Source organism: Strongylocentrotus purpuratus, unplaced genomic scaffold (genome assembly GCF_000002235.5).
Source record: "Strongylocentrotus purpuratus isolate Spur 01 unplaced genomic scaffold, Spur_5.0 spur5_scaffold_18, whole genome shotgun sequence".
In the NCBI taxonomy this organism is placed as follows: Eukaryota; Metazoa; Echinodermata; class Echinoidea; order Camarodonta; family Strongylocentrotidae; genus Strongylocentrotus; species Strongylocentrotus purpuratus.
This window is the reverse complement of record NW_022145603.1, coordinates 14,219,984-14,234,053: the sequence shown is the minus strand read 5'-3', so window position 1 is coordinate 14,234,053 and position 14,070 is coordinate 14,219,984. Positions and strand designations below refer to the sequence as shown.

At 38.1% G+C, this 14,070-nt stretch overlaps 1 protein-coding gene across 1 annotated transcript in view; it reads right to left on the bottom strand.

The window, feature by feature from the left end:
• LOC590395 (low-density lipoprotein receptor-related protein 6) overlaps positions 1-14,070 on the bottom strand; it is a 62,721-nt gene that overhangs the window by 28,841 nt on the left and 19,810 nt on the right. Inside the window, exons 3-5 of the mRNA XM_030989263.1 lie at positions 2,220-2,421; positions 1,125-1,323; positions 134-265 (exon numbers count right to left, since the gene is read on the bottom strand). Coding sequence (XP_030845123.1) covers positions 134-265; positions 1,125-1,323; positions 2,220-2,421 — 533 coding nt within the window. The remainder of the gene's footprint in view (positions 1-133; positions 266-1,124; positions 1,324-2,219; positions 2,422-14,070) is intronic.

Genomic DNA, 14,070 nt, shown 5'->3' with positions numbered 1-14,070 from the left:
TAGTTCAAATAGTGGGATATTTGGCAATCTCGAGCTGATGAGGGCAGGCCTATAGCCCCTCCAAACATCACCCCACCTCACCTAAAACCTCAACACAGAAATATTTATAAGATATTTCTGTTAGGTGTCTTACCATTTGCGCAGTTGAAGCCATCCTCCAAGAGTTTGACACCGGTAGGACAGACGCAGGAATACCCCCTTTCAGACGGAGACAGCAGGCACAGGTGCGAACAACCCCCGTTATCCTCCTCACATGGGTTGGGAACTGAATCAGAATTTAAACAAAAATAAAGAAGACGTTAAAAGGTACTAATCACCAAAACACGTTTTGTTCTTGATGTAAAGAGGTTCCATGTCGCTATATACTGTATTCAAAATATAAGATTTAAATAATACTGCTGCAAAGAGATATTGCAATTTAAATATATTCTCAGAAAACTGTAAAACATCTTGATTAGTAAACTAACGTGTACCCATTCGCAAAGAACAGGGCGTGCATGGAACCCAAGTCGGACTTGGGTTAATCATAATCATCATCAACAATTCAACATTATCATCAGTATCATCAAAATCACCATCATTACTATTACTCATACTGAGTACCAGTATGTGAATTTTCAGGGCAAGATACCACCGTCTCCTGTCGATAACTCAGCGCTCATCATTTTATCACCAGCATCGTCAATTGTCATCCTCATTGTCACTATCATCATCATCAATCATCATAATCCTTATCACCATCATCATCATCACTGGCATCAGCAACATCATCCTCGTCGTCGTCATCATCATCATCATCATCATCATCATCATCATCATCATCATCATCATCATCATCATCATCATCATCATCATCATCATCATCATCACCATCATCATCATCCTGATTACAACCATCTTCAATGAAGTTCATCATCATCAAGATCACTAGCCTCACCATCATCCTCATCACCCCCCTCATCATCATCATCATAGTATTTTTCGTTTTGCTAGTCTATTTTGTACATTCTTGTTTTATAATAGTATTGTATTATTCTAGATGTTAACTGACCCCTCCAGCCTGTGCTTCTGGTCAGTTCTTCTAGACCAATAAATAAATAAATAAATAAATCATGACTACTCACAATCGGTAGGTTGCCTCTCCGCGCTCAGCACATGGATGTCCATGGGCGAAATATCCCTATGGATGACCCATCGCTCCAGACCGTTGGTTTTATTGCAAGCGTGTATCGAGTGGGTCTCCCAGTCGGTCCAGTATAACCACTCATCCTGAACGGTCAGGGCGAAAGGGTGCTGCAGCTCCACCTTCCCTTCTAAAACAACCTGCAGGAAAAGAACAAGAAGCAACCAAAGACATGATGATCATTCCTGTTTTTATGCACATTTTATGTAAACATTGCATTATTGGTCATTGGACTACTGCATTGTACCAGGGACATCATGTCCCTGATTGTACATTGTAAATTAGCCGAAATTGAATTGAATTGAAATGAATGAGAAGGAGGTGCGATGGCTCAGGGGTAGAGCAGTAGTCTCGTAACCGGGAGGTCCAAGGTTTGATACCAAGTCAATACGCTCGTGCCCTTTGTCGAAGCATTAATCCTCATTACCAATCTTCATTTGGATCGAGGACGTTCCTATCACTGATTTTGAAAAAGACTTTTCCTGGTGTCCTCCGGGTACAGTCCTTGGTTTGCGTAAGCAATTGCTAGCCCAATGGGCCAGTAAATATACTAGCATCAATACAGATCCAATAAATAAAATAATCATCTCTTCCCCATTCTAACATCTAGAACGTAATAGTTACTTTATAACCATAATAATCTCTTACAGTTTTATGTAAACCGTTCATATCACTGCTTTTGATTCCCTGGCGTCCTCTCGGTAGATTCATCGACTTGGGTAAATCAATAGTTAGCCCACTGGACCAGTAAATACATATACAGTGAAACCTGTCTGTAAAGACCACCCAAGGGAGACACTTAAAGTTGTCTTTATATATTAAAAGCAGGTGGTCTTTATGTACAGGTTCTTTTAGTTTGTTTCAATAAGAAACCATTTCCAAGGGAAACAAGAAATGTAGTCTTTGTAGACAGGTGGTCTTTCTATACAGGTTGTCACTACAGTAGGTTTGACTGTATATTCATATCAATTCATATCAATACAGTACCAATTACATAAATTTAAATTTGATGCCTTTAGGAACATCAGACTCTTACCTTTTGATGTAAACCGTTCATGTCGCTGCTTTTGATAAAACTTTCCTTGGCGTCCACCCAGTAAAGACGTTTGCTTTCGTAATCGATCGTCAGCCCATTGGGCCAGTAAATATCGTCCGTCACGATCGCCTCTCTGTCGAGACCGTCCATGCCCGCCCTCTCGATCTTTGGAACCTCCCCCCAGTCGGTCCAGTACATGTACCTGCACGACAAAATGAAAACGAAAGTTGTATATTTGAGGAAAAACATTAAGATTTACATGTTGAAGGGCAATTTTGCTGTATCCCGAGGAGCTATGAATAGTCTGAAACACAAAATATGCGAGAATAAAAAATAATTATTCAACAGTTTCAAGAATGTGGACAATCTGATTGGTCTCTCCACTTGTTTCCAGAAGCTTAAAGCTTATCTGCCATAGTTAACAGGAGGGATTAGACCGCTCTGCAAGGTCACTGGACAGGTGGTTATCTCATCAACTCAGCTCTCAGTTAAGATAAGAAAAAGAGGATCATGGGGGACCAATGGTCACCGATTAGGCATTGTTTGTTATATAGAGGGCGCAAGTAGCTACTAGTAGTGCAGTGGGCCTTTAAAGTGTACCAAATCGTCCAACAATTTTTAAAAGTCTTTTATTGTTTTCAACTCCATGTCGTAATTTGAGTTTCAAATATCACTTCTGCAATGAGATTTTGCAAGTTTAAATACACTCTCAATTAACATACAAGCGACTAACGAGTAGCCTACTGGACGCAAACGTACATGCTCGCATAAAAAAAGGGCCTGCACAGAAACCAAGTTGGACTTTGGTTCCGTGTGCAGGATTCACTATTCCTTATTTTCTTCATACTCCTTTCCCGTAAGCGCTGTACCCCCCCCCCCCTCCCCCACTCCACTTCATGTTCCCAAAACGGACCCTGCATGTACGCAGATTTTTCTTCAGGTAATCGGTACACGTCATATGAAATGGAAAGAGAGCTGTTTGAATGTTTTGAGCATGGCACGGTACCTAACCCAGACATTAATGTGACTCATGTTGTTTGCGTTTGTCTGCTCCCCGAAGAGCTGTCAATCAAACCTGTCAATCATAGTCGGTGCTTGGCATGGCATGTAGGCATTATGACACCCAGGAATGTATACCGGTATGTACATAGGGCAGAGGGGCGCGGGAGGGGCAGGGCCAGGGGAGATTTCCGTCTCGCTGAGTCTAAGGAGCCATCTTATATCCACCTCCCCCCCCCCTTTCATAATCCCATGCAATTCTCATGTACAATAAAAAAAAAAAAAAAAAAACTATACCTAAGGCTAAGGGGAGGGAAGGGGCTGAGGGGAGGGGCTGAGGGGAGGGGCTAAGGGGAGGGGAGCTGAGGGGAGGAGGAGGAGGGGAGTGGAGGGGAGTCAAGTACCTTCTGTGCAGTGATAATCACACGTTATGGATTCGGTAGTCCGTAGTTACATGTAGTTTAGAGGGACCTTGTTCTTGGATAGTGGTTTGAAACTTTGAACACTTGTTTTTGGACTTATGTGAACCCACATCATTGTTAGTGGGTTGATTAAAACAATTCAGTTCAAAGTTTGAAGCTACATAATGTATGCTGGTCCCAACCGCCCCATGCAAACAAGGGTACATGTACTGTACATGTAGCTAAATAGCAAATAATATGTTTGGATCTCCTTGCGAAACCGGTATTAAAGGTAATACAAAGTTTTGGGAAATTTGAAAATTGAGTGGATGGTGATTCTTTACAATTTTGAGATGCCCCTGTGTATGTATTATAAGCACTAGAAAATTTAGCCCCTAAAACACTTCTGCTTTCGAGAAAAATTTAATATAAAAATTTACCGGTGCTCCCGGTAAATTTTGATATATTTCAAATAGCGCCTACGGCCGCGCAATGGTAGCTGCGACCATGAAAATCTCAGAATATGTAGTTGAGATATATAATTTCCAAACGGGAATAGCTAATTGGTTGATTTTAGTCAATAAACATTGTTTTATAGCTTGATAAATATCTTGACCTTGAGAGGGAGCTATACAACATAAAGAGTTTATTATCTATAATTTCATAACTTTAGACTCGATTTCAACCGCGACAACGATCAATGAATATTGTAGGATCGCATATGCTTCCATTATGTTCATTTTGAACCAAATTCATGACCGCATACCAAAACTTTATATTACCTTTAAGGAGCACCTTTAAAACTAAAAGTATTTCTCGCTTCTATTCCTCCCTGCCAATCAAAGTAAATGCCAGTCAAGATGTGTGTGGACATATCCTTGGAATGCACTGAGACAAAGAGACAACATTCTTCAAGTGCGTTTTTTAGAACATGCATGCTCAGCCTAAGCCTAAGGGTGTGTTCACAATATGAATGTCTTCCTACGATCACCAATACGTTTTAATACGATTACTAATACGATTACTAATACGATTACTAATACGTTTTAATACGATTAATAATACGTTTTAATACGATTACTAAAACGTTTTCATACGATTACTTATACATTTAAATATGATTACTTACACGTTTCAATGTGATTACTAATACGTTTAAATACGATAACTAGTACATTTTAATATTACGAGCAGACAGTACGCAAGCTGCAAGAAGACTACAATACATTACATGTATAATATGCCAGGGGTACATTATTTTAATGTTATGCATGATGTGTAAAGCCCTGCTTTAGGTTACAAATAATGAATATTTAACCAATGTTTAATCTCTGAATTAAATCAATTAAGCCCTTGGTTATCATATGATTTATCTTTTTTTTAAACAGACCAAATTCAGCAAACTGCTTATTGTTTGTGTCAGAAGCAAATCTACAAGTACATGTTCAAGATGCAGGAATATATTAATTCAGAGCACACAATAAAATGCACTAGATTCTGAAAACACAATTTCTATCCATACCATACATGTTTACTCTGTCTTTTAGCCTCCAATGCAGGCCACCGAGTGCGAGTGTGTTGCTATATTATTACCTTGTCCTCATACCATATCGCAGGCATGCGGATTACAAGAAGTCAACCAAGAAAAAACCCAGAATTGAAAAAGACATACAATAAAACCATCATACTGTATACTTTTGTCGCCAGCAATCACAATAATGACGATGATACATTCGGTGCAAACCTGCAAAACCCAAATTAAACAAACACGACAGGCGGATTTAATCCGATTAGCAATGTTATTAGATGGCGAAAGGGGGAGGGGCAATGGTGGAGCATTGGTGGCGAAAAGGCTGGCTACATCCCGAGCACAAATACCATTTTGTTCATGCCTGATCAAATTTGAGTTTTTTATTCTGCCAAGGTTGCACAATGCAAAGCAGATTTTTTTCAGGACCCCTCAGAGGGTACTCAAATTGTTAACAAATCAATTCCCCTCTTTTACGCTCCATTTTTTTCTCTCATGTTTCAGATTGAGAGGGTACTCAATTTTTTGATCAAATCCATTTCCCCTCTTTTTCACATTTTTCTTTCACCTTTCAATACTAGCTTTGTTATCCTTGTGATTCTGTACACACAAAGCTGTTTATAACCAAAAGGGCATTAACTCTGTGTTTAAGTATCTGCATGAATGCCCTTCTTGCTCCAAAGGCACAATATGAGAGAGAGATTTCCCCCCCCCCCCCAAAAAAGGAGCAACACACATATTACGAGCAATGTTACTCTTCTTCCAGTGAGTTCCAATTCCATTACACTATTACAGGAATATGAATGATGCAAGCGTTTTTGTTACCTGCTGAGAGCAATAAGGGTGTTTGCCATTAATCCCTACAAATCTACTGAGATTTAAAGGTAAAGACCAGTTATGGTCATGCGATTGCATTGTGAAAGAAACGTTGTGGAATCGATCAGAAAAGGTTGATCATCTAGCATCCAGCATCTGCAAGGTTCTGGAATCATCAAAATGATAAGAAATTTGGCCCATTCTTCATAAAGTTACAAGCACTATACACAGAAAGATGTATATGGGACTACCCTATATCTCTCACAGACCATGAGAGAAACAAATTTACCAATTATATGAATTAGTAGGCGGTTTCCCGGCACATTTTGTATCATCATGTATTAGTCAAAACATATTCTTTCACATGATTGGTAATGAGAGCTTCCATTTCATTTTTTGACATTGGGGCGTTTCCAATACTGGTCTTTACCTTAAGGCCTTTCTACCTCACAACAAGCAGATTATTATATTTCCCTCACAAAAGAGATACACCATCAAACAAGCCATAGGGAAAAACGAGAGAGGATCTTCAGGGGATAGGGAAAAGTAAAGGACGCTACACCTAAAAACCTGAAATGCAGTGACAAGTAATACCCTTTGACAAGTAAGGGAAGGGCATCAAAATTAAATTTTATGTCCACATAAATCAGGCAACCTTCATCAGCACGACCTTGACAAAAATCCTGGCATAAAAAAGGACTGTCATCATCAGCTTGAGATTGCCAAATATCCCGCTATTTGAACTATCCTGATCGCAAATTATCCAGTTAATTTGCGTCTTCATTCATCAGCCCCTAGTTGTAATTAGCGGGATATTTGGTCGAGATAATCATCCCAAGATATCTTGGGCTAGTTTGCAAAATATCCCGCCATTTGTCCGGTGCGTCATCGCCGGCCCCGAAGACTCGCACTATGCACGAACACTGAGCAAATATCTTGAGATTATATCTCGAGCTCGAGTTTCAAGTTTCGAGGTCGAGTCTCGAGCTGATGAAGGCGCAATTTGTATCTTCAGGATTATTTCCCAAATCAGAAATAGCCGGCTATTTGGCAATCTCGAGCTGATGAAAACAGGCCTAAAGAGACCCCAACCACAGAGTTGGTGGATAAACACCCTTCTGTACTGCGGAAGCTAGTCTGACTAGTCTTCAGCGCAGAGTCCAGACCTAATCTAATTACGCTTCCATTTTCAGTAAGGGGAGGGCCAGCTACACATGGCTTGCTGGTCTAATGGAATTATGTTTAACTGAGTTACGCATGACTGACAGTTTGAGAGTACATTAAAGGTGGAGAGGAGGCGGCGATGCGATGTGATGCGGTCGCCACGGTTTCGGGATGTTGGCATCATCAATATCCTCATCATCCTAATCTTGGGACAGAACATCCTTGAAACTCTCCAATCAATACCTGCTTCCAAAATCGTAATCTCTCGAATTCAAAGATAAAAATGTTTATCTGTCTACTTCATTTGAAGACAGAAAAATATTCAGCACTCAGCAGCAGTGTTATGTTTTCAAAAATGAGTGTTTACATTTTAAATTACATGTACAATTCGTAAACGTACTTGTAAGAATTAGTGACCAGATAAAGACAATAAACTACAGGTACATGTACATACATCACAGATTTTGGATGTTGGCATCATCAACATTATCATCATCACTATCCTAATCATGCAACAGAACATCCTTGAAAATCTTTAATCGATACCTGCTTCCCAAAATCGTTTTTCAAATAAAATTGGCAACTTTTCCACAATGTACCTATTGTTTTCTGCTGTTTTTTTTAGACATATTACATTTTATCAGAACAATGTTAGCAATAAAATAAAAGAGCATTATTGTTGCCAATTTGAAGGACAATATGTGATAAATTTAGCCCCCAAAATAAATCCTGTCTCCCAAAGAGTTAATAGCAGGACAGCATCAATATTTGTTGTGACAACCCGTGAGAATCAACGGGCGAAGTGATGAGTCGTCCTGCTTCAAATGAATTCATACGTGTTTCTGACGTCATCTTAATTTCAGAAAATTAATTTGAACTTGGGATGCCAAACCTAATTCAGAATCACTGTAGGCAGAAATGATGGATATAATGGCTCTCAGGTAATGCTATACATACACAGTTACATGTGGTGGAGTGTTAATTTGTTATCCATTTCGATTTAGATTTAGATATATATATATATATATATATATATATATGTATTAGATTTATCAAATTGACGTCACATATGTATTGACTATTTTTGTTAAGTACAATATATGTACAGGTGTACAGTATGTACAGTATAGCCTATTATAAAAGTTAAAAATTCAGAGAGAATTTTAATATAATTTATAATTTGCTTTTTTCAGTTGACTTTCTAGCAAAGAGTTAACGCCCTTCAATCTCTGGACAGATGACATGTAGTGTTAACCTTACAGTGAAAATTTGGTAATTATCTTAAAATAATTTTTCTTCAAAAGTACCAGTAAGCTCATTTAAAGATGAAGTTGAGTTCTGGTCATGCGATTGCATTGTGAAAGAAACGGTGTGGAACCGACCAGAAAAGGTTGATCATCTAGCATATAAGAATTTGTGTGTATTGCAAGGTTCTGGAATCATCAACATGATAAGAAATTTGGCCAAGTCTTGGTAAAGTTACAAACACTTGCACAGAAAGATGTATATGGGACTACACGAACACGTGGCGTAAAAAGCCGGCCCCCCGATTTTTACGATGTTACATGCATATTTAGAATATGAAGGCATTTGAAGAGCCATGCTTTTCAGGGAACATGTCTTAACTGATGTTCTTCCACACTTGCATAATAAGAATGAGTAATGCTCACAAATTATTTTTCACCTCTTCCCAGAACTCAACCTTCTCTTTAAAGGTAAAGACCAGTTATGGTCATGCGATTGCATTGTGAAAGAAACGTTGTGGAATCGATCAGAAAAGGTTGATCATCTAGCATCTAGCATCTGCAAGGTTCTGGAATCATCAAAATGATAAGAAATTTGGCCCATTCTTCGTAAAGTTACAAGCACCATACACAGAAAGATGTATATGGGACTACCCTATATCTCTCACAGACCATGAGAGAAACAAATTTACCAAATATATGAATTAGTAGGCGGTTTCCTGGCAAATTTTTTATCATCATGTGTTGGTCAAAACATATTCTTTCACATGATTGGTAATAAGAGCTCCCATTTCATTTTTGGAAATTGGGGCGTTTCCAATACTGGTCTTTACCTTTAAGGTTTTTGTTTTTAATATAGTATACATGGATGGAACCACAAACTTCTAAGGACAAGAGATTTGGGAGTGATGGATAGCCTTTTAATTTCACTTTAGTTGACAAGCTGTAGAAAGTGGAAGTTATGCTAATGGCGAGCAAACCAGACAGATGAAAGAAGGAAGAGTGAATTGGGTGATGTGCCAATAAAATCAATAAAAAGTTACCAGTATGTTCTTTTTAGCTAGGTTCGCATCAGAGAGTGTAACCTTAAAGTTTAGCTTGTGGTTTTAAACACTGAAGTTGTCTTGTACCTGTGTAGATGCACGTTGTTTCAAAACTTTTGGTTTACTCGAAGTTATAAACCACGAGCCATCTCATGTAAATGCAAAAACTACGACAAGGATTTTGCAAACTTAGAACCTACATGTACTGAGGTCCCCTGTGAACATGGCTAATAAGATCACTCATGGTGTATAACTTCAAGTAAACTTCAAGTTTCGAAACAAGAAGTGTATCTGCATGATTCGTAAGATAACATCAAAAGAGTTTAATACCACAAGCTACACTTCAGATTTTTGGACTGCCATGTGAACCTATTTTAAATCTCGGAATTTTCACAAACTGAAGTTTAAAACTATGAGAGTCCCATGTAAATATAGCTACCAAGGGGAGAGCGAAGGTGACGAATGGAGGACAGAATAAGTTGCAAACTTTAAGTTTAAAACTATGAGGATTCCTGTGTGAACTTTAGTTATGAAGGAGAGAGAGAAGGTTACGAATGGGTGAGAAAACAAGTCACAACCTTAAGATTAAAACTACTAGGGTCCCGTGTAAACATAGCTACTGATGGGGGAGAGAGAAGGTGACGAATGGGGGAGAGAATGAGTCGTGACACTCCGGCATTCCTGACATTACAAATACATCAACAGTTATGAAGGTTATGGGAGCGAGAGAATGAGTGAAGGACTGAGGTGTGTTCAGTCCCATCAAACTTGATGTTTGTAGGAACCATTAACCCTTTCAGGACACAAAAATTAGTTCAAATTGGCAATACATGAACATGAAGTTATACATTTTCCTTTACTGTTCTAATAAATATTATGTCTCTGAAAACGGTATGCATGGTTATGAGCTAAATTTGTGTTGTCAGGTATAAAATATGACAGTTATGTTTTTTAAAAAACAGTGATTTTGAACCTTTCAAGTTGCTGCTAATTTAAGAATTATAAAGCTTCTTTTCATTTATAAATTCCTGAGATAAAAAAACATTTGGTCATGCAACAATATGGACACAACATGTGCTGAAATTTCGGGCCTTTCTTCCCTACATCTTGAGCATTTTTTAAGGGATCTGAAGAAAAAAAGAAAATGCAGAATGCTTATAAATGTAGAATGTTTCTCTCAAAAGGGTGAAAAGCAGAGAAAACTTACATATGCAATTATGCATGAGCAAAGTTTAAGTGTGCCGGGGTAGTGGGGCCCCATGGATATAATTACTCGATGTCCAAGAGAAGTTTTTTTGAACAACATTTTATGAATGAAATTTCTTTTTACACTGATTTTTGTATATATATTTTTTAAAGCACATAAGAATGAGAATTCAAACAGGCTCTTCTCTTCATTATTTCCAATAATTAAAAAAAAAATCCCATAAGAATGCCTTACAGGCTCTCAGCAGCCAACGATTATAAAAAAAATCTTAGTCACGCATTTACTTATACGTATAGCAAAGATTTAGACGTAGTAGAGGACAGTGCAACCACTTTATAGAACGTTGTATACTTGTATTTGAACGTGAGCGGTCGGTGGGAATGAGATCGGTCGGTCGGTGTGAACATGCCGAGTCAAGAAAGCGCATAAAAATGAGGCCAGAGTGAATGTGCCAAGAACAACATTACAATGGTTGACAGATTAATAATGCTTGATTGACAGGCCTGGCAGACAAGCTCAAGGTCAAAGGTCAATGCTAGTCTTTCCCTCCAGCCATTACCCATTAGAGCAGAGCAACCTTTGGCTTTGTGCATCATTTCACATGAGATGGACAGCTCTGCGCCCTGTTCCATAAAACTTGTTATCAATAACAAGTTAAAATGTCTGTTATAAGCTACTGAAATCATGGCATTTGATTGGCTGAGAGCAAGTTTGTCATAGAAATTTAGCGTTTGTTATTGATAAAAAGTTTTATGAAACGGGCCCCTGGTGATGTGAAAAGGCAGAGTTCTAGAAACGGAATTGTGTTCCAATTGCAGTTCCAAAGAATTGTTCATTTTTCGCTCAATTTGCTACCTTACACGATACAAGCACTAAAATTTTTCTGCATTTGTGCAGACATAAATCCGATGTGATTGCATTATGAAAGAAACGGTGTGGAACCGACCAGAAAAGGTTGATCATCTAGCATATAAGAATGTGTGTGTATTGCAAGGTTCTGGAATCATCAAAATGATAAGAAATTTGGCCAAGTCTTGGTAAAGTTACAAACAATGTACACAAAAAGATGTATATGGGACTACACGAACACGTGGCGTAAAAAAACCTACCCCCCCCCCCCCCGAGTTTTACGATGTTACATAACATATTTAGAATATGAAGGCATTTGAAGAGCCATGCTTTTCAGGGAACATGCCTTATCTGATGTTCTTCCACACTTGCATAATAAGAATGATAAAGTTCACAAATTATTTTTCACCTCTTCCCAGAACTCAACCTTCTCTTTAAGCAAATTAAACAAAAAATACCAAAACAAATCTACCGTTCCAAGTTTCAACATACCTTCAAACTCAATGGATTGTTCTCTCTCTCTCATGCAGTGCACTAAATAATATGTATGTGATATACATTGTATTCTATGTTTATTCTGTGTATATCCTGTTGTCATGTTTGTACTGCACATGTATGCCGAATTAGTCTTACATTATCTGAATTATTGTTTGAATCCAAAATCCAGGCTACACCTGTACCTGAATTACTCACCATATACATACAGTAGTAACATTTGTAATTTTATAGAGTGTTAAATTGTATCATTTCCAAGTGTTGTAGTACATGTTACCCTGGCATTTACACAGGTTTTTCACAACAGCCCCCCTCTCCCAAATGATTAGCACATGTACATACATGTAGTAGGACCTACATCTACATGTAAACAATGTACATACCCCTTTAAAAGTACACCAAGTACAGAATTCACCACTCCATTTTATATGGCCCATTGCTAGGACAATATCATAAAACTGGGAGTTGAATGGTCTACTTCATGAGACTCCTCGGTTGAATGACCAGCAAAGCATCCGAGGACAATTTGCAATTAGTTGTCATAAAGTCGTTAAAATACTACTGAACTACAATGTAGTAGTACATGTGCATTAAAGGAATATGTATGGCTGTGTAGAGCTGGATTAAAGAGAAGCTTGAGTTCTGGGAAAGGGTGGAATCTAATTTGCGAACTTTTTATTCTTTTTATGTTAGACTTAGTGTAGAAGAGTATTACATAAATAATGTCCCCTGAAGTGTTAAGATGGCTCTTCGATTCCCTCTAATTCAAATACTGTAAGACAACAGCTGAAAGTCATGGATTTATGCCACATGTTTGTGCTGTCCCGTTTGTGCAGTCCCATTTCTGTGTACAGTGCATGGGAATTTGAGCAAGATAGAATTGGGCAAATTCCTTATCATTTTGATGATTCCAAAACCTCATAGTAAATACCAAGACAAAAATAGCTGCGTCTTCATCATCTCGAGATTGCCAAATAGCCCGCTATTTGGGAAATAATCCCGAAGTAACAAATCGCGTCATCACTATCTCGAGATTCGACCTCGAAACTTGAAACTCGACCTTGAGAAATTAGCTCGAGATATTTTGCTCAGCATAGCGTATATTGCGAATCTTCGGTCTAGTGAAGACGCACGGGACAAATAGCTTGATAGTTTGCCAAATAGTAGGATATTTTACAAACTATCCCAAGATATCTTGGGATATTATCCCGACCAACTATCCAGCTAATTTGCTACTTCGTTCTAATGAAGACGCAATTAGCTGGATAGTTTGCGATCGGGATAGTTCAAATAGCTGGATATTTGGCAATCTTGAGATAGTGAAGACGGGCCTATACAGTGTATGCAACCACAGTGTCCGTGTTGTATATTTGCAGATAAGATTTTGTTGCTATACATGTTCATATCATTTGTTTACAATTACATTCATGAGCCTATCACAAATCTATTCCATGAACAGACAATTTCAGCATAACTTCAAGCCAACTGGCCCTGAAATGGAATTCAATTTCAACATAAACTTTAGAAGTTTAGATTAGTTTTAACTACCGGTATGAATCATTTGGGTACACGTACTTAAGGCAAGTATTTTATAAAACTCTGCTTCTCACTAAAAAAAGTTTAATACATTTCATATTTCTGTATCTTAAACACGTACTGTAGCTACATGTACAGTATATGAACATGTACAGGTACAATGTACATGACTTTGTTGCACATTTAAAGATGAAGTTGAGTTGCATTGTGAAAGAAACGGTGTGAAATCAACCAGAAAAGGTTGATCATCTAGCATATAAGAATTTGTGTGTATTGCAAGGTTCTGGAATCATCAAAATGATAAGAAATTTGGCCAAGTCTTGGTAAAGTTCCAAGCACTATACACAGAAAGATGTATATGGGACTACACGAACACGTGGCGTAAAAACCTACCCCCCCCCCCCCCGAGTTTTACGATGAACATGACATATTTAGAATATGAAGGCATTTGAAGAGCCATGCTTTTCAGGGAACATGTCTTATCTGAATTTCTTCCAAACTTGCATAATAAGAATGATAAAGTTCACAAATTATTTTTCACCTCTTCCCAGAACTCAACCTTCTCTTTA